Here is a 19,145-nt window from a genome sequence, read left to right as displayed (position 1 = left end):
GCTGGGCTGGGGTCCTGCCTGCTCCCTTGCTCGGCTCCAGCGTGCCTGCTCTTTCCCCACAGTGCAGCCTGACCCGCCTGTCAATGTCACCGTCACTGCTGTGCCCGGAAACCCCCGCTGGCTCAGGGTCACCTGGCGGGACCCCCCGTCCTGGAACTCCTACTTCTACAGGCTGCAGTTTGAGCTCCGATACCGGGCCGAGCGGTCGAAGACGTTCACAACGTGGATGGTAAGTTCTCCTTCGACTTCTGGACGGAGAAGGGCACTGGGTCCTCGGGGGCAGTGGGAAGGTTCTGGAAAGAACAACGCGGCTCCGGGTCCTGCTTTGTGAGTCGCCGCCCGAGTGGCTGTGGGTGGGTGAGTCCCTGAACCGTTCTGAGCCTCCGTCGTCCCGTCTGTCAGGCAGGAATGATGGCATGGGGCCCTCCTCTTCGAGGCTCTGTGTGGGAGGATGAGTGTGACCCGGGGAGGCAGGTGTGCCGCGGGTGTGACAGGCGGGCTTCTGTGAGCACGACATACAGCTTCCGCCTGCAGGGGCGGGGGGCCCGGCCCGCTCTGGGCCGCAGGGGTGACGGTGTGGCCAAGTCGCTCACGGGGACTGAGACGGTGCAGCTGGGGCGCGGGGCGCCGAGGGCACGCTGTCCCAGGGGAGCTGCCGACCCGAGCCCCCTCCCCCCACCCCAGGTCAAGGAGCTCCAGCATCACTGCATCATCCACGACGCCTGGAGAGGCGCGAGGCACAGGGTGCAGGTCCGGGCCCGGGAGGAGTTTGGGCACGGCTCCTGGAGCGCGTGGAGCCCGGAGGCCGCGGGTGCCCCGTGGACAGGTACCGAGTGGGGTTTGGGCGGGTACCCCGGTCTTAGCAAAGTCAGCCCAAAACCAGTGCTGAAACAGCAGCCACTTTGGAGAGAGGCCAGCCTGGCCTCTCCTGTGCTGCCAGTGGGTCCCTGCCACTGGGACGCAGGCGGTGGCGGGGGGCGGGGGGATGGCTCCACAGCTGGGGCGCCTCAGAGAATCTGTAGCTGTATTTAGTGAACCACAGTTACTAATATTTCCTATTTTTAAAAAGATGTTAAAGGCAGGGGTGCCTGGGTGGCTCAGTCAGTTGAGCAACCGACTTCGGCTCAGGTCGTGATCTCGCCGTCCGTGAGATCGAGCCCCGCGTCAGGCTCTGTGCTGACGGCTCAGAGCCTGGAGCCCATTTCAGATTCTGTGCCTCCCTCTCTCTCTGCTCCTCCCCAGCTCATGCTTTGTCTCTCTCCCTCCCTCTTAAAAATAAACATTAGGGGGCACCTGGGTGGCTCAGTCGGTTGAGTGTCCCACTTCGGCTCAGGTCATGATCTCACAGTTTGTGGGTTTGAGCCCCGCATCAGGCTCTGTGCTGACAGCCCAGAGCCTGGAGCCTGTTTCAGATTCTGTGCCTCCCTCTCTCTGCCCCTCCCCGTTCATGCTCTGTCTCCCTCTCTCTCAAAAGTAAATAAACGTTAAAAAAAAAATAAACAAACATTAAAAAAAAGATGTTACAGGTAAAAATAATTGCCTTTGGGGAATGATTGAAATTACTGTGGTTGTGATAGAACATGAAAAATTCTGCAAAAATATGAGAAAAATTATCATCAGTATTTTTGCCACCTAGAGAAAACCAGTGAGAGAGAACATTTTCATAGGTTTCTTTCCTTTCCTTAAATATGTGTGTGAGTGGGGGGGAGAATACTGTGAGCATTCTCACATTAAATACTTTTGGAAATGTATTGTGTAGTAACTGCATGGTTAATGTTTTCTTAAGTGTTTATTTCTTTTGAGAGAGAGAGAGAGAGAGAGAGAGAGAGTGGGGGAGAAGCAGAGAGAGGGAGACACAGACTCGGAAGCAGGCTCCACACTATCAGTACAGAGCAGGACGTGGGGCTAGAACTCATGACACTGGGATCACGACCTGAGCCGAGATCAAGAGTTGGACGCTCAACCACTGGGCCACCCAGGTGCCCCCAGTGTCTCGTCTTGTCTTCCGAAATTTTCATCGAGTTAGTACGCTCTCGCGGCGAAGGAGCAAAGCAGCGCTTCTGGGAACAGCGGCCCGTGTCCCCCGCTGGCCGTCTCCAGTCCTGCTTTTGCAGAGGAAGCTGCTCGGCCTGGTGCTCCTCGTTCTGCTGGTGCCTCCCGAACTCCGAGCAGCAGGCCGACACAGCTGCCTTGCCTTTTTCCCGAGGAAACGATTTGAGATGTCTTGAGACATCTTGATCCCTTGCTGTGAACGATTAGGATTCAGCAGACCCAGAGCCAGCACAGGAACTTCTCAGATGGCAGTGCGTAGAGAGGCCGTCCAGCCTCTGGTTGAATGCTTCCGGAGGTGGAGAGCTCACTACCCACTGCAGCAGCCCGCTCCATCGTTCGCAGCGTTTCCATTATAGAACGGCTTCCACACGGGCTTCCGGCTGAGCTCTCATCACCCCAGAAGCACAATCGAAACAAATGAGTTGTTCTTAAATGCCAGGCAAGTAAAACAGAAAAGGGAATACAGTACCCGTTCGTTTACTGAAGACATGTGGAGAAAGAGGAAAAGGTAGAAATGAGGGGAAAAAGGCGATTGCCCGGGCCCACCTGGCTGGCACGTCCTCGCACCGCAGCCCCGGGGGGAAGGCTCGCACACAGAGGTTGGTGTTCTTCCCCCGGAAGAGACGCGGCGTTCCCCCTTCCCCCCTGCTTTGCCACATGAGGCCCGTGCCTTTCGTGTCCCGGGGGAGCCGGACGAGTCGCCGTGGGCTCTTCCTAGTTGGATGCGCTTAACGTCCGGTGCAGGCTCAGATCTTCGCCGGCCCTTTTCCCGTCACCCGTCCGTCAGGGGCAGCAGCAGGCAGGTTTCTGCCGGACCCTCTTCCCAAAGCCTACTTCCCGCAAAGACTTGGGTGGGGAGGGAGGCCTGAGTCCTCTCTCTTACTTAGGGGGACCGTTTAAATCCATTGGGACATCCCTCAGGCTAGATTGTGGTGACCTGTCCACGGTTCGATTTGTACACACTTGGAGCCCAAACACGCTCATCTTCTGAGTGCTGAACCTGACCGGGGCCCCGGAGCCTTTGCGAGGGGAGAGAGCTGTGCACAGCCCCGTGTGCGGGAGATGCTTCGGACGCACACCTCTTCGCTCAACCACTGGATTCAGATGGTCGCAAACGGCTCCAAGAAATTGCTTTGTTGGAAAGTTCTTTCTCTTTAGAAATGTTTAGTCGTGGTGCAATTTGTACACATAACTTAAAATTTACATGGTAACCGTTTGTAAGTGTATTAAAATGGTAGAAAGTACGTCCCCACGTCCACACCGCTGTGCGGCTGTCACACCGTCCATGTCCCAGAACTCTTCATCCTGCGAAACTGGAACTCTGTCCCCGTTAAACAGCGCCCCCGCCCCCGCCCCTGGTGTCGCCGTCGTCTCTATGCGTTTCACTGCTGCCGGGCCTCATATAAGTGGACACCCCGCGTCTGTCCTCGTGACTGGCCTGTTTCCGTAGCGTCGAGTTCATCTGTGTAACACGTGTCAGAATCTCCTTCCTGTTTGAGGCTGAATAAGATTCCATCGTATGAAGACACCGCGTCTTGTGTAACTGCTTCTCTGTGGTCGGGCACTTGGGTTCCTTCCACCTTATCTCTGTTGTGAAAAATGCTGTGAACACGATGTGTATGTATCTGTTTGGTCCCCTGCTTCCCGTTCTGTTGAGTACAGACCCAGAAGTGGAATTGCTGAATCATATAGTAGCTCTATTTTTAATTCTTTTGAGGAACTATCGGACTGTTTTCCACAGTGGCTGCACCATTTTACATTCTTCTTTCTTTTTTTTAAATTTTTTTTTAATGTTTATTTATTTTTAAGACAGAGAGAGACAGAGCATGAACAGGGGAGGGGCAGAGAGAGAGGGAGACGCAGAATCCGAAGCAGGCTCCGGGCTCTGAGCTGTCAGCACGGAGCCCGACGCGGGGATTGAACCCACAAACCGTGAGATCATGACCTGAGCCGAAGTCGGACGCTTAACCGAACAAGCCACCCAGGCGCCCCAGCATTCTTCTTTCTTTAAGTTTATTTTGAGAGAGAGCGTGTGTGCAGGTGCAAGCAGGGGAGGGGCAGACGGGGAGAGAGAGAATCCCACGCAGGCTCCGCACTGGCAGTGCAGAGCCCGACACGGGGCTCGGACCCACAAACCGTGAGATCGTGGCCTGAGCCGAAATCAAGAGTCGGACGCTCAACTGCTCACCTAAGCCACCCAGGCGCCCCCGCACCGTTTTGCGTTCTTATCAGCAACGAACAGGGTTCCAGTTTCTTCACATCCTCATGACACTTGTTATTTTCCGGTTTTGTTTGTTTGTTTGTTTGTTTGTTTGTTTTGAGACTCGCCGTCCCACTGGCCGTGAGGCAGTACTGTGGTTTTGATTTGCTTTTCCGTAATGATTAGTGGTGGTGAGCAACTTTCTGTGTGCTTCTGGCCACGGGTGCATCTTCTTTGGAGGAGTGTCTGTTCAAGAAGCAAGTTCTTCCTCGTGTCAACCCAGCGCTGCCCTCTGGGGTAACCTGAGCCCGTCAGCTGGTCTGCTCTGTGGGCCTCCGGGCCCCACATCCGCCTGCCTTTCTCTTCCCGGGCTGTGGTGCAGCCGGCCCGACCCGCGGGGCTCCCCGTCTGGCTGCCTTTTCCTGCACCGGGTCTCACTTGCGGATGTCCCTCTTTAAATGACTGACCCCGTCCCCGCAGAGGGAGCGCCAGCCCCGAGGACAGCCTCTGACGTTTTTGCCGTCGTTCCTGTGGCTGGAGCGAGCGTGGGGCTCACGCAGCGCACCTGGCTGCTTCTCGCATCAGCCTCGGAAGCGCGGAGACCCCGTCCTGTGCGTGTGTGGTTTCGGGGGGTCCCCAGAGCCCCAGCGGTAGAGACGCCGAGAGACGGCCAGCTGTTCCCCCGCTGTGGAGGGCAGAGCCAGGGGAAGTGCCAGGGGCTTTGGGCTGGACGCCAGGGAGCGCCGTGGGGGTGAGGGTTAGCGCCCCACCGCCAGCACGGTCCCAGGGCCGTTGGGCTTGTCTGTGCCCTGGCACCAGGGCGCTCCCCAAGCGCAGGACCCCCGCGTGCAGGCCGCGCCTGCCCCCTGGCCTCGGCCTGGGGGTGCTGACCTCTGGGGACGCGGGGGTCGTGGGGAGCACGGCGGAGCACGGAGTCAGGGCTGGTGACCCGTCAGAGCCTCGGCCGGGCCGTGGGGAAAGTGGGGACGCTGTGGCGCGTCTCGTTCCCTTCGGGGAGTCGTCTGTAAAACGAGCCGCAGCCTGTTTTCCGAAGGAAATGCTCCTGGTGACGTACTTTCTGCCAGTCTGTCCCGGCTTCCGGTGCCGTCACACCCGCGTGGGTCGGGGGAGCCAACGCGTGCGCCCGGCGTGTCCTCTGTGCGCGTGGGTCCCGGCTGCCCTGCTCGGTGCTCTGTGCCCGGGTCCCGCAGGGCAGGCGGGTGTCGATGAGCACGCCCAGTGTCGCTTTGCCTGTCTGCTCGTGGCCGGGCACGTACTGTCTCCTGTCCTGGCGTGTCAGAGCCTGGAGGTCCGGTGGTTGTCTTGTGCGGCCGCCAGGCCGGCCGGGACCGAGAGCCCTGGTGAAGGTCTGCACGAGGCCGGAGAGGAGACGTCCTTCCGCACACGGGGCGTCGTGGGGCCGCGGCGGCCGCGGGGCGGCCCAGACAGAGCCGGGGAAGCTTCACGGGGGTGGGGGGAGGGGTTGTGTCGAGCCCTGTAGGGTGTGTGGGACTGCCCCCACAGAGAAGGGGACAGCAGGCCGGCCGTGCCGCGAGCAGAAGGTCCAGCACCTGCACAAGGTGGCTTGGGATGAGGCAGGTGCCGGAAGGCCTGTTCCAGGCGGGGGGGGGCTGGTGCAGGGTGGAGAGGGCCCGTGCGGCTTGGACCCCCCCCCCCCGAGCTGCTCCGGGAGGCCAAGTGAGCCCCCCAAGTGAGAGGGGCGGTCAGCCCCTCTCGAGTGGGAGGCCGCCCTCCAGGCCCCTCCTCCCGCGGCCCCGACAGGGTGGCGTCGAGCGAGCCCCTTTGCAGAGCGAGCGTGGGGCGGGGGCCCGGGCAGCCCTTCGGACCCGCTCCCACGGCATGCTCACCGCGTGCGGCCTGGCCCCGGGCGGGTGCTGGGGCTTGCGGGCACAGGAGCCCTTGGGGTGTCCCGAGGCCGGAGCTGAGGGCCTCCCCGAGCCCAGGTGGGAACGGCCGGGGTTCAGGAGCCCGTCGGGCACAGGTTTCTGCAGAGGCTGTGCCCCGAGGGGCCTCCCAGGGCGGCCGCCAGCTGACCCCCACGCCTGGCCGCTCGCTCACCTCCCCATTCCAGCGGCCCCAGGCACCTGCACACGTGTGTCCCACCACCTGGGGGGGCCGCACCGGTGAGCCCTGCCTGCACGCTGCCCGGTGCACTCACTCCTGCGCGCTGGGCCTCCACCGGCTGTGACATTTCTGAAGAGAGCTTTAGGGCCATATAAGGTTGCCAACCTTTAGAGGTTCATTCATTTTTGAGAGAGAGAGAGAGAGAGAGACAGACAGAGACAGAGTGTGAGCAGGGGAGGGGCAGAGAGAGGGGGAGACACAGAATCCGAAGCAGGCTCCGGGCTCCGAGCCGTCAGCACAGAGCCTGATGCGGGGCTTGAACTCCCGGACCGCGAGATCATGACTTGAGCCGAGGTCGGACGCTCAACGGGCTGAGCCACCCAGGCGCCCTGTGGTTGCCAACTTTTAATTTTGCTCAGTAAGGATGTGAATAGTTAAGTAAAATGTAGCTGTTGCCATGTTGCCATTTTCCGTCGTGTCATAAAGAAGGGGTGAGACGCTTCGGCAGCCAAGCTGCTCCCCCGAGGTTTTCTCCTGTGGCCTCAGGCTAGGGGGCTCTCCGCAGACCACCCAGGGGTGCTTGGGGCCCGGCCGCAGGGGACTGTCAGCGCCTCCGTGAGGGCTTTGGTGTTTGCACCACGGGAGGAGCAGTGATTGACTTTCTGGTTGGTGGTTTGTGGCCTGTGTAGGCAGGTGGGAGGCAGGGACTGAGCCCAGAGTGGGTGGCCCTGCAGACAGCTGTCCCCTGGCCCCCTTCCTGCGGGCGTCTGGCTCTGTGGTTCGTCTCCCTGTCCCTGTCCCCTCACCTCTCTGCAACCTTGGCCTCCTTTTTTCTTCTTCCGCTTTTTCTTTTTTTTTTTTTTTTTTTTTTTTTTTTTTTTTAAACGTTTATTTATTTTTGAGACAGAGAGAGACAGAGCATGAACGGGGAAGGGGCAGAGAGAGAGGGAGACACAGAATCGGAAGCAGGCTCCAGGCTCTGAGCCATCAGCCCAGAGCCCGACGCGGGGCTCGAACTCACGGACCGCGAGATCGTGACCTGAGCTGAAGTCAGACGCTTAACCGACTGAGCCACCCAGGCGCCCCTCTTCTTCCGCTTTTTATTCTTGGCCCACTTGTTTCGCTCTCTGTACTCCTACCCCTGAGCCCTGCCCTTAACTGGTCATAATATGCAATTTAAAAATATCTTCTTAGAAAAAAATGTATGTTCTCTGCACCTCCCCGGTTTTATTGAGATATAATTGACATATCATGTCGCATTAGTTTCAGATGTACAACTTAATGACTTGGTATTTGTATATGTTGCTGAATGATGATCACACCGTCTGTCCGTCACCACACATAGTTACAGATAGTGTGTCTCTTGTGATGAGAGCTTCTAAGATCCAGTCTCGGCAACTTTCAAATAAGCAATGTGGGCACTGTTCACTGTGGTCGCTGTACCGTGCGTCACATCCCCAGGACTTGTTATTATTTTGTAAAAAATGTTTACAAAGTTTCTTTATTTATTTTGAGAGAGTGCATGGGAGGGACGGAGAGAGAGAATCCCAAGCAGGCTCTGAGCTGCCAGCACACAGCCTGAGGTGGGGCTCGAACTCACGAACTGAGAGATCGTGATCTGAGCTGAAATCAAGAGGTGGACGCTTAACCCACTGAGCCAGCCAGGCAACCCCCGCCCCCAGGACTTGTTACGTTCTTTGTTTCCAATTCTGAGGTCAGTTTTTATTCATTCATTCATTCATTCATTCATTGATTTTAATGTTTATTCATTTTTGAGAGAGAGCGTGTGAGCGGGGGAGGGGCAGAGAGAGAAGGAGACACAGAATCCGAAGCGGGCTCCAGGCTCTGAGCTGTCAGCACACAGCCCGATGAGGGGCTCGAACCCACAAACTGCGAGATCATGACCTGAGCTGAAGTTGGATACTCAACTGACTTAGCCCCCCAGGCACCCCAGGTCCGTTTTAAAACAAATATCGTGCACCAGGCTGGGGTACTTTCCGCGCATGTGATCTCAGGTGATCCGTCCCAGAGGAAGCTGTCCGCCTCGCTCAGAAGTGAGGAGACGGTGTCTAAGAGAGGTTTGGTGTCTTGACCAGATTATCTGTTTATCGGTCCTGAAGGCCTCTGCCTTCTTTACCCTGGACTTCTCTGTTCCAAAACCCAAGCAGACAGACTCAGACCAGCCCTCAAGTTAACGGAAGGAAGTTTCTTGTTTTAAGAACTCGTGTGAAAAAAACGCCCAAAACTCATGTGTGTTCACTAATTTTGTTAGGAATGTGAAAGTGCCTCCTGTCGTCTCGGAAATAGTCACACAAGGAAAACCCGCAGTGGCAACACGCTTCATGTTTCGAGTGGTCTTTTTCCTAAGCGCTTTTCCATAATCGAAATTTTACTAACTACACGGTTCTTGAGAAAAATGTGTTAAATACTAGGTTCACAGAGATGACAAGATACAGACTCTGAATCTGAGAAATGTTCAATCTAGAGATGGTTTTAAAATAAAGAAAAAAAGTGTGTTCTTAGAGCCAGAAAGATTTGTCACTTCTTACAAAACTGGGCAAGTTGTTGAACGTCCCTGTGGCTGTTTCCCCGTCTGTAGAATGGGGGTGAGTAACGGGACTGTGACAGAGTGACCGAGTGCTGTCCTGAAGCCTGGACTTGTGAAGTCATGTGAAGTAGGAGGCTGGCACGTGGTAGGTGCTCCGTAAATGCAGGCTCTCGTTACCGCCACAGCCACTTCCGGGGCCGCGGGGACACGAGGGACACGGGGATACGGAGCTGCGGGGACACGGGGGACACGGGTGTGCGTTCCTTCTCTCGCCCAACTCGCCGGCCGGAGGGAGACGTTAGGAAATAGAAATGCTTTTGCCTAAACAGGAAAACACAATGCGCTCCCTGAGGTGGGCAACGTCTCTCTGAGCCTCAGTGTCTTTGTAAACCTGAGCTCACGGTGCCTGCCTCCTGGGGACACTGGGTGTAAAACGGGACAGAACTTCAGGCGCCTGGACGCCTCGGGGCTTGTGGCCGTCCGCAAAGGCTGGTCCCGGCAACGTTCGTGATACTTTACTGGCGGTCTTGGCCTGACTGCCCTTGAGCCCCGGTGTGTCCGTCTGTAAAGTGGAAATGGTTTTTATTCAGAACAACGCAAAAGACTTTACCTTCTCTCTCTGGGGACACAATGGTCTGAATCAGGGCCCCATGGTCATCAAGGTCACCTAAGACTTTTAAAAAGTCTCGTTATGTGAGACTTAATTTTAAGGTATTTTGTTACTAATGTTTGTTTATTTTGAGAGAGAGAGAGAGAAAGAGAAAACGAGCTGGGAAGGGGCAGAGAGAGAGGGAGAGAGAGAATCCCGAGAGGGCTCCGTGCTGTCAGCACAGAGCCTGACGAGGGGCTTGAACTCGGGACCCTGAGATCACGACCCGAGTCGAAGCCAAGAGTCGGATGCTTAACCGACCGAGCCACCCAGGCGCGCCTGTAGAGCCTTTAAAACCCCGATATCTGGGTCCCAGCCCCGAGGTTCTGAGGCCACAGACCAAGGATGGGATCTAAAGAGCCACACAGGAAGGGAACGTGGCCGGGTTTGGGAAGCCCTGGACCGAGTGACCGTCTGTGGTCAGCTGTATGTCCCGGCAGGGCTGCCCCGACTCCTGGTTTTAGCTCTCGTTAGTGCCCCGTGCCCTGTGCTCGGCCGGCCGTCACCCGCTGTGCACCTGCATGTTCTCCGCTAGGCACTGGCTCCTCCCCGTCTTCCCCAGGCTGATCTCGGGCTGACTGGCCGTGTGATCTTGGACTAGCTGCTTTCCCTCTCTGGGCTCTGTTTCCTCTGCACAATGGGATGGTGAACATGCTCTGGTGTCCCCTCCAGGGCTGCTGCTGTGTGTTTCCTCCCCTCCTGCTGGACATTCCCTCCTGAGCAGAAGCGTGGTCACCTTCTCTGTCCCCTTATTCTACTCCTGGTTCAGGTTAGGCTCCGTATCTTTGTGTAAACTGTTTCCGTAGTGTTTTTAACTTCTCAACGGAAAAATGATGGGCTGGAAAGAAAATATTTAAACCCCAGAGCATTCCACCTGTGGCCTGTCACAGTTCAGGCCCTGGTCCCTCGGGCCCACGCTTGCCGCAAGGCCTGTCCTCTTGTTGGTGCTCGTGCTTCGATGCCTGGCCTCCTGTGGCGGGGTGGGGGGGGCGGGGTTCTGCAGAAATACTGTTCCCAGGAAGGGGGGCCTCCTGTGTGCCTGGACCATGTCCCTTACTGGGCAAAGCCTACCAGACCCACCCGGGCGGATGAGAACTTAACTATTTTTTATTGTGAAAGGTGAATAGAAGAAAATTAAAATGTCGGGGTGCCTGGGGGGCTCAGGTCATGATCTCACGGTTTTTGGGTTCGAGCCTCATATCTGGCTCTGTGCTGACAGCACAGAGCCTGGAGCCTGCTTCAGATTCTGTGTCTCCCTCTCTCTCTGCCCCTCCCCCACTCACGCTCTGTCTCTCTCTCTCTCTCAAAAATAAACATTTAAAAAATTAAAAAAAAAAGTTTAATGTCAATAGTGCTTCCCTCCAGCGACTTGTTCTGTTTGTTTGCTCCCTGTGTGTAAATATATACGTATGTATAGAATGTATAATAAACAGTGATATAAATCTCTTTCTTCCCATCCAAGTACTAACTAGGCCCAACCCTGCTTAGCTTCCGAGGTCAGATGAGATCGGGCGTGTTCAGGGTGGTATGACCGTGGACTAAATCTCTTTCTTTAGGGACTTTACATCAGACCGTATGAGCCTCCCTTGTCTTGTATTTTTCGTATAACTATATTCTCCACGTTTTTCTCCTTTATTTATTTATTTATTTTTTTAATTTTTTTTTCAACGTTTTATTTATTTTTGGGACAGAGAGAGACAGAGCATGAACGGGGGAGGGGCAGAGAGAGAGGGAGACACAGAATCGGAAACAGGCTCCAGGCTCCAAGCCATCAGCCCAGAGCCTGACGCGGGGCTCGAACTCACGGACCGCGAGATCGTGACCTGGCTGAAGTCGGACGCTTAGCCGACTGCGCCACCCAGGCGCCCCTTTTCTCCTTTATTTTTAAAGACTGTTGCAACCTATGGCTATCTCCTAACTTATATAACTATTTAATTTATGTAACGAATTTAATTATATATTTATATATGGTTTTGTATGTAATGTTTATATATACTTACATAACTAATCGTCTAGGGCTGGCTACCAGCTTATTCTAGCGTAACGTTCTTTTCGCCAACACGGCAACGAGCTTACTCTGGGAGAGTTCGGGGTCTGTCCATCATTAATTGTGACTCTTCCGCCCGCAGAACCCAGGAGCCCCCCAGCCAAGACGGAGGCGCCCCCCTCCATGCAGGTGAGTGGCCAGGACAGCAGCACCTGGGCTGGGGATTGTGGGCTGGCACCGGACGGAACTTGGTTCAGATCCCAGCCCTGCCACTTACTGGAAATGTGGCCACGGGCCGGTCACGTGCTCTCTTCGAGCCTCTGTACAACGGGGTCAGAGCAGTTCGGTTGTCCCAGGACGGTCGCGGCCACGGTGGTCTGTGGAGTTGGCTGGCCTGGCTCGAAGAACGCCCTGTGCCTCGTGGCCGAGGTCTCGTCTCTGATCTGAGAGACGCCACTGAGCTCGGAATCAAATTCGGTGCATCTGAGCCTTTCCTCTGTGGGCTCCCGGTGTCATAATTTTCTGGAAAGAGGATTACCTCTGAAGCTGCTTAACAAATCTTTGGGTAATCCAATTTCCCACCCAGCTGCCTGTCCTGTGGTCCTTAATCCCCTGAGGGCCAGCTAAACTGGGAGGCTCAGCCCCTCCTGGAGCCAGCAGCCCAGGGAAGGAGCCCCGGCCTCGCACCTCATACGTGGCCGATGCAGGGCTTCCCAGGCACCGGCGGAAGAGGCTCCGGGTACAGCCTGTGCCGTGTGGCCAGGTGCGGGGTGGGCGCTGGCTGAGGGCCAGCCCAGATGTGCTCGGTGCTGAGCCCTGTACCCGCAGTCTCGTTTGATCCTGTCATTAGCCGGGGTTCAGAGCTAAGGCGGTGGTGCCTGCGAGGGAGGAAAACAGATACCCACGTGGGTTACAGGATCTGTCCAAGGTCACAGAGCTGGTAAGTGGGGGGTCCAGGATTCTGGCCCGCGGTTTTCCCAGGAGATGGGGGCACCCGCACCCTGGCATGGGACGTGGGGGACAGTGCTGCTGTAGCCCGTCCGGGGAGCCTCTCCTTTGGGAGAGGTGCCGTGCCCTAAGCCCTGGTGGAGAGGCAGCCGGGGAGGAGTCCTGCCTCTTGCTGGCGAGGTATAGATACGAATAACGAAATGACAGTGCAGACGTCGAGAGGCTCAGGTCAGGAGTGGAGAGGTCCCTGAGACACAGGGAAGGATGCCATGGATGGACCATAGAGGGCTGAGGAGGAGGTCTGAGCTGGTCCCAGATGATGGCGGAATCTGCAGAAACGCGCTTACAGGGGGGATCTCTGTTTTAGGCACCGACTACTAATGGAGACGATGAAGATAATCTCTTGAAAGATTCTGCAAATGCAACCAGCCTCCCAGGTAAGGACTGGGTGTATTCACACTCCGGTGATATCAGGGGCACAGGGACTTCTCTGCATCACGTCCGTTCTTATTCGGAAGTGTTGGCAGAAGGCCAGTCTGCTGAAGGGGAGGAGCTGTGACAGAGACGCTACTTTGCAGGCCCCCGTCTGAGGCCGTTGGCTGACGTAGGGTGAGGGAACCACAGGGAGAATGGCACAGATCAGTGAAATATGCCCCAGCTCGCCTAGAATACAAACAAAAGGGTTGGAGTCTGACACGGAATGCAGGCTGGCGGAACTCTCTGGGAGCCTGGATTTCAGTGCTCCGCTCTCGTGTACCTGCAAGAGCAGGAAAGCTCACCAGCGTCAGGAAGGACCCGGGTCCGCCATACGTGCGGGGCTCCCGGAGCGCAGGCTGGGGCGTCAGTCAGCACGGCTCCTGGCTCTCTGTGGAAGCCCTCACCCCACCGGATGCTGGCTGCCCAGGCCCCATCCCGGTTGCAGGCCCTGCTACAATGCACCCGGGAAGGACCTGCTGACTACCTGGGCCTGAGTTCTGCACAGCTGGGTGCTCGGGGGGACCGAAGCCACCCCACCCTCCCGGGGTCAGGCTCCGATGGAGGAAAGCAGGGAGTGCGGGGGAGAGCGGTGTGGAGACGGCCAAAGCAGAGGCATCGATGAAGCGAGGGGAATTTGGAGATGTCCGAGGGTGTGTGCAGTTGGGATCACAGAACGTTCTGGGGGAGGTGCCGTTTGAATGGGCCTCGAGTGGTAGGGCGGGGGTGGGGTGCAGTTCAGGGGCTGCGGTGGGGAGGGGCCTCAGCGAGGAGCTCCTCCAGCCCTGTCTCCGGGAAGGCCGTCCGTGGGTCCATCGATGGCCGGGCTCCCTGCCCAGGGCCCAGTGGGCACGTGCCCGTGGCCTGATGCTTGCTGGGAGTTTCATGCTTATGTCGGAAACTGAGCACTTGATGCCCCCGGCCCTTTCCAGCCCCAGTCTCTTCTTTTCCATCCTCCTCGTCTTGGGAACCGGTGCCACACGCACTGGGCCGCTCAGGGCGGTCGGGGGCGGGCGGAGGGGGTCGAGCGCGCGTCCTCTTCTACCCCCGCCCCACGTCCGGTCCCTGAGCCCTGCTGTTCCCAGGGACTCGTCCCCTCTGCCAGGACTTCAGGAGCTGGTGCGGGTCTCCCGTCTTTTCCTCCTAACCCCCCACAGACCCTCTCCAGCCAGCAGCCAGAGCGACTGTGCAGTCACAGATCTGGGCTCTGGTCTCTGTGGGGTCAGTGCCCGTCTCAGACCTCACCTCGTCCACTCTCCCTGTCGCTCGCTCTGCACTCACATTCTCTACCTCGGGGCCTTCTCTACCTCAGGGCCTTTGCACGCGCTGCCTGCTCTGCCCGTGTGCTCTTCCCCTGACCTGGCCAGCTCCTTTACACAGCCAGGCCTCTGCTCAGAGCCCTCTGCTAGGGGCCTGTCCTACGTCTGACGCCCCACCCCCAGCCCCCACCCCTGTCACTCCTTGACCTTCCTCTGCTTTCTTTGTCGTCATTGCCCTTGTCCCTGCTAAGGTCACGTGACATTTATTTGTTTGTCTCTCTGTTGATTAGAATGTAAGATCCAGGAAGGCGGGAGCTTTCCTGTCAGCCTGTATCCCTGTGGCTCCGAACAGAGACTTCTGTCGATAAATAGTCGATAAACATTTGTTGAATGAGGGAAGGAACAAATATCAAAGACGGTGAAGTGTTAGTGAGGAAGCCAGTCATACTGCCTCTGTTACACGGCCGTCTCTGCCAGGTGCGGGGACACCCGTCCTGCAGCCGGTGCCCGGTCTGGGCTCCTGACAGCCGCGTCCAGCGGGCGCTTGAAGTGATGAGCGTCAGGAGGCATCGCGGCCCGTGGTGGACACGCCTGGAGGAGCCCGGGAGCCGCGAGGGTGTGCGGGCCCAGCCACAGAGTGTGGACTCTGGGCACCAGCTCCGTGTGGCGGCTGCGGGAGGGGACGTGGTTGCCCACGAACCAGTTTGTTCTTTCGGTCCCCGCGGAGCCTGCTGTGTGCGGGCTCCGCATGAGCAGGGGGGGTTGACCGCAGGGACACCTGTGGTCCCGCTGCCGGGAGCTCGAGCTGCAGCTGGAGAGGTGCCCGCGGGCGCCCGGAGCGAGGTCGCTCCGCAGAGGAAATGGCATCACCTCTTGTGACGCCAAAGGTCTGGCTGGGGCTGGACGGCTCAGGCGGGAAGAGCATTCTGGAAGGGAAGGAGACTGGGGGCGGGGGGGCTCCGGAAGGAGCAGGAACATGGCACGTGGCGGACAAACGAGGTCCACGTGGCTGGGGCTTGAGGACCAAGTGGGGTGACAGGTGACACCCCAGTGGAGAAAGCTTGATTTCACCTGCCTGAGCCCCTGACACCGTCCTCAGTGGAGCTGCGTCGACGGGGTCCCCGAAGCCTCCAGGCTGTTGCACCCCCGTGCCTCGGGGGCCGGGCCAGAGCTGTTCAGCAGGGGGAGGGCGGGGGGGGCCTCTCTCGCCAGGGCTGGGACCCCGGGGTCGCACTGGGCTGGGCCGAGTCCTCTGGAGCCGGCTCTGGCGGGCTAGCAGGGCAGGCCTCCGGGGCGAGGTTCCCTCGGGTCCTGACGGCACCTGGTTTCCTGTTCCTCCTCCTGTTCTCTCTCCTCCTAGTGCAAGACTCTTCGGTGCCACTGCCCACCTTCCTGGTGGCCGGAGGAAGCCTGGCCTTCGGAACGCTCCTGTGCGTTGGCCTCGTCCTGAGGTGAGCAGGGTCCGGGGGACCCGTGGCCTCGTCCCGTGGTGAGCGGGGTCCGGGGGGCCCGTGGCCTCGTCCCGTGGTGAGAGGGGTCCGGGGGGGCAGTGGCCTCGTCCCCTGGTGAGCGGGGTCCGGGGGGGCAGTGGCCTCGTCCCGTGGTGAGCAGGGTCCGGGGGGGCAGTGGCCTCGTCCCGTGGTGAGCAGGGTCCGGGGGGGCAGTGGCCTCGTCCCGTGGTGAGCGGGGTCCGGGGGGCAGTGGCCTTGTCCCCTGGTGAGCAGGGTCCGGGGGGGCAGTGGCCTCGTCCTGTGGTGAGCAGGGTCTGGGGGGCCCATGGCCTCGTCCCAAGGTGAGCAGGGTCTGGGGGACCCGTGGCTTCGTCCCGTGGTGAGCGGGGTCCGGGGGGCCCGTGGCCTTGTCTTGTGGTGAGCAGGGCCCAGGGGGGCCCGTGGCCTCTTGTGGTGAGCAGGGCCCAGGGGGGCCCGTGGCCTCGTCCCATGGTGAGCGGGGCCCGGGGGACCGTGGCCTCGTCCCGTGGTGAGTGGGGCCCGGGGACCGTGGCCTCGTCCCAAGGTGAGCAGAGCCCGGGGGGCCGTGGCCTCGTCCCGTGGTGAGCGGGGCCCGGGGGACCGTGGCCTCGTCCGTGGTGAGCGGGGCCCAGGGGGACCGTGGCCTCGTCCCATGGTGAGCGGGGCCCGGGGGGGCCGTGGCCTTGTCCTGTGGTGAGCGGGGCCCGGGGGGCCGTGGCCTCGTCCCGTGGTGAGTGGGGTCCAAGGGGCCCGTGGCCTCGTCCTGTGGTGAGCGGGGTCCTGGCGGCCCGTGGCCTCGTCCCGTGGTGAGTGGGGGCCTGGGGGGGCTGTGGCCTCATCCCGTGGTGAGTGGGGGCCCGGGGGGACCGTGGCCTCGTCCCGTGGTGAGCGGGGCCTGGGGGGGCCGTGGCCTTGTCCCGTGGTGAGCGGGGCCCAGGGGGCCGTGGCCTCGTCCCGTGGTGAGCGGGGTCCAAGGGGCCCGTGGCCTCGTCCTGTGGTGAGCGGGGTCCTGGCGGCCCGTGGCCTCGTCCCATGGTGAGCGGGGTCCAAGAGGCCCGTGGCCTCGTCCCGTGGTGAGAGGGGGCCTGGGGGGGCCGTGGCCTCATCCCGTGGTGAGTGGGGCCCAGGGGACCGTGGCCTCGTCCCAAGGTGAGCAGAGCCCGGGGGGCCGTGGCCTCGTCCCGTGGTGAGCGGGGCCCGGGGGACCGTGGCCTCGTCCGTGGTGAGCGGGGCCCAGGGGGGCCGTGGCCTCGTCCCGTGGTGAGCAGGGCCCGGGGGGCCATGGCCTCGTCCCGTGGTGAGTGGGGTCCAAGGGGCCCGTGGCCTCGTCCCGTGGTGAGCGGGGTCCTGGCGGCCCGTGGCCTCGTCCCGTGGTGAGCGGGGTCCGGGAGGCCCGTGGCCTCGTCCCGTGGTGAGTGGGGCCCCGGGGGGCCCGTGCTGGCCTCCCCCTCCTCATCTAGCTTGTGTTGCTGGTGGCAGCATGTGTTTTAGAGGAAGAACTGGCCAGATTTGAAGACAGATGAGCAGGAGGAGGGGCAAGGGTCCAATGTGACCCTTAGGTCTCTTGCCTCAGCAGCTGGGCGTGTGGCGGATTGTCAGTCTCGCGGAGACTTCGAGCATGTAGACAGGATGCGGGCAAGGCCAGGACAATCCGTGTGGAATTCCAACACGGGAAGGTTGTGTAGACGCAAAGGGGAGCCGGGAACCGTGCTGACGGATCAGAGGGGGGTGGGGTGTGTGCGAGACACAGAAGTGAGGCGTCAGGCCCTGGGGCTGCAGTGCCGTTCCACGTGGTCTGTCCCACGGGAGCCGTGTACAGACACGGGGAGGGTGCCACGCGGGCATCAGCACGGAAGTCTGTCCCCGGGCGAGTCCGAGGGGCCTGGCCACACCTCCCGGGGACCTGCAGGGGTCACCTTTCAGTTCTGTGTCCTCGCACCTCTCCAGCTGAGGTTAGGAAACACACAGGCCGATGGGCACCGTGCCCCCTTCACGTGGCCTCTCCCACCGGGTGGCCGTCGGCTTCGTCACTCACACCGAGCTTGCGGACACGTCAGCCAGCAGTGCTCCTGAGGCGTGGCCAGGAGGCGTGTCCGTGGCCTTGGCGGGAGCTCACGGTGTTGCCTGTGCTGAGGTCTCGGGACGCTTGGCCGGTGGCTGGACCAGCGCGGGGCGAACTGGAGCCTGTCCCTCCTGCCTCTTGTCTGGTGGCGGCTGTCCAGGTCGTCGCTGGTGATCGTGAGGGGAGGCTTGGGGGCGAGCGACCGCCACGCTCCCGGGGCCCTTGCGCAGTCTCGGGAGCGGCCGTGGCACCACGGTGGTCCGGGTGACGACTCAGACTGCGTTCGGGGTGGCGTCCGCTTGGACGCCCAGCGCAGTGGCGAGCCGGTCGTGTGGAGGGTGTGTGGGTGAGGTCAGAGCGCGGGAGGCCGAGGTCTCACCAGCTCTTACACGTTTGGAGCAGAGAGGGGCCCTGCCAGCACTCGCCGCCCCTCTCCTGCCGCCTGCGGGCCCGCCACGGACCCCACCGAGGAACCGTCGGGGCCTCCACTTGGCCCGCGAGGAGGCTGGAGCTGGGGGAGCGTGGGAGACAGCGGCTGCAAAGGCCAGGATTCAAACCCCAAGCCCATGTTCTGTGGATGTGGCCGTCACGGTCGTTTAGGGAAGTTCTTTACTTTTACAAATGAGGGAGCGGACCTGAGAAGTAGGGTGACTTTGCGCCTGGAGCCAGGACTAGAGCCCGAGCCCCGAGAGTCCCCGCCCACCAGGCTAGCCTGCTGTGGCCGACGTGGGCCCGGGGAGTGCGGCCCGTCCGCTCCTGGCCGGTGGCTTCACTGACCGGCAGCCCCATCTCGCTGTGCCGCTCACCACTGAGCGAGAAGCGTTAGGCTGGGCGCTAACCGCCTGCCGTTCGTCATAAAGCTTGTTTGCTCACCTGCGGATGGTGCTTGGACGCTGGGTGGTTGCTACGAGCCTCGTGTTGAGAACACACAGTAATTTATTTCCTCGCCTGGTGACTTTCCATTTTCTCTCGTCTCAGGCAAATTTATTTGGAAACAGGCCAGTTCTTTTTTTTTTTTTTTTTTTAATTTTTTAAAATGTTTATTTTTGAGAGAGAGAGAGAAACAGAGCAAGCAGGGGAGGGGCAGAGAGAGGGGGAGACACAGAATCCGAAGCAGGCTCCAGGCTCCCAGCCGTCAGCACAGAGCCCGACTTGGGGCTCGAACCCGCGAACCGTGAGATCATGACCTGAGCCGAAGTCGGACGCTCAACTGACTGAGCCACCCAGGCGCCCCTCATCCCAATGTTTTAAAACCACCTTGTGTGTCGCTTCTCACTGGGTTACTTGTTTAAAAGAGTGACAGTTGTTATAAATGTTTTAAAATGTTTCTTTTAGCTGCAGAAACTTTTCTTAAAACATTATGAAGCCCAAATATGTAAGACACGAGGTGGCGACTGGGGTGCATGAAG

General features: G+C 59.5%; 1 protein-coding gene across 7 annotated transcripts in view; it reads left to right on the top strand.

Annotated features, from left to right (window-relative positions):
* Positions 1–19,145, top strand: part of IL6R (interleukin 6 receptor) — a 51,997-nt gene that overhangs the window by 18,037 nt on the left and 14,815 nt on the right. For 3 of the 7 annotated variants that reach the window (XM_030302327.1, XM_030302325.1, XM_030302326.1), the window contains exons 5-9: positions 63–229; positions 685–826; positions 11,664–11,710; positions 12,837–12,906; positions 15,563–15,653. In XM_030302327.1, coding sequence (XP_030158187.1) covers positions 63–229; positions 685–826; positions 11,664–11,710; positions 12,837–12,906; positions 15,563–15,653 — 517 coding nt within the window. Of the gene's footprint in view, positions 1–62; positions 230–684; positions 827–11,663; positions 11,711–12,836; positions 12,907–15,562; positions 15,730–15,941; positions 17,384–19,145 lie in introns of those variants that run through there. The other 4 variants (XR_004343077.1, XR_004343076.1, XR_004343078.1 and 1 more) reach the window with 4 other exon arrangements.

This window comes from Lynx canadensis, chromosome F1 (genome assembly GCF_007474595.2).
Source record: "Lynx canadensis isolate LIC74 chromosome F1, mLynCan4.pri.v2, whole genome shotgun sequence".
Classification (NCBI taxonomy): Eukaryota; Metazoa; Chordata; class Mammalia; order Carnivora; family Felidae; genus Lynx; species Lynx canadensis.
Note: the sequence above shows the minus strand (reverse complement) of the source record. Positions and strands in the feature narration are given on the sequence as shown.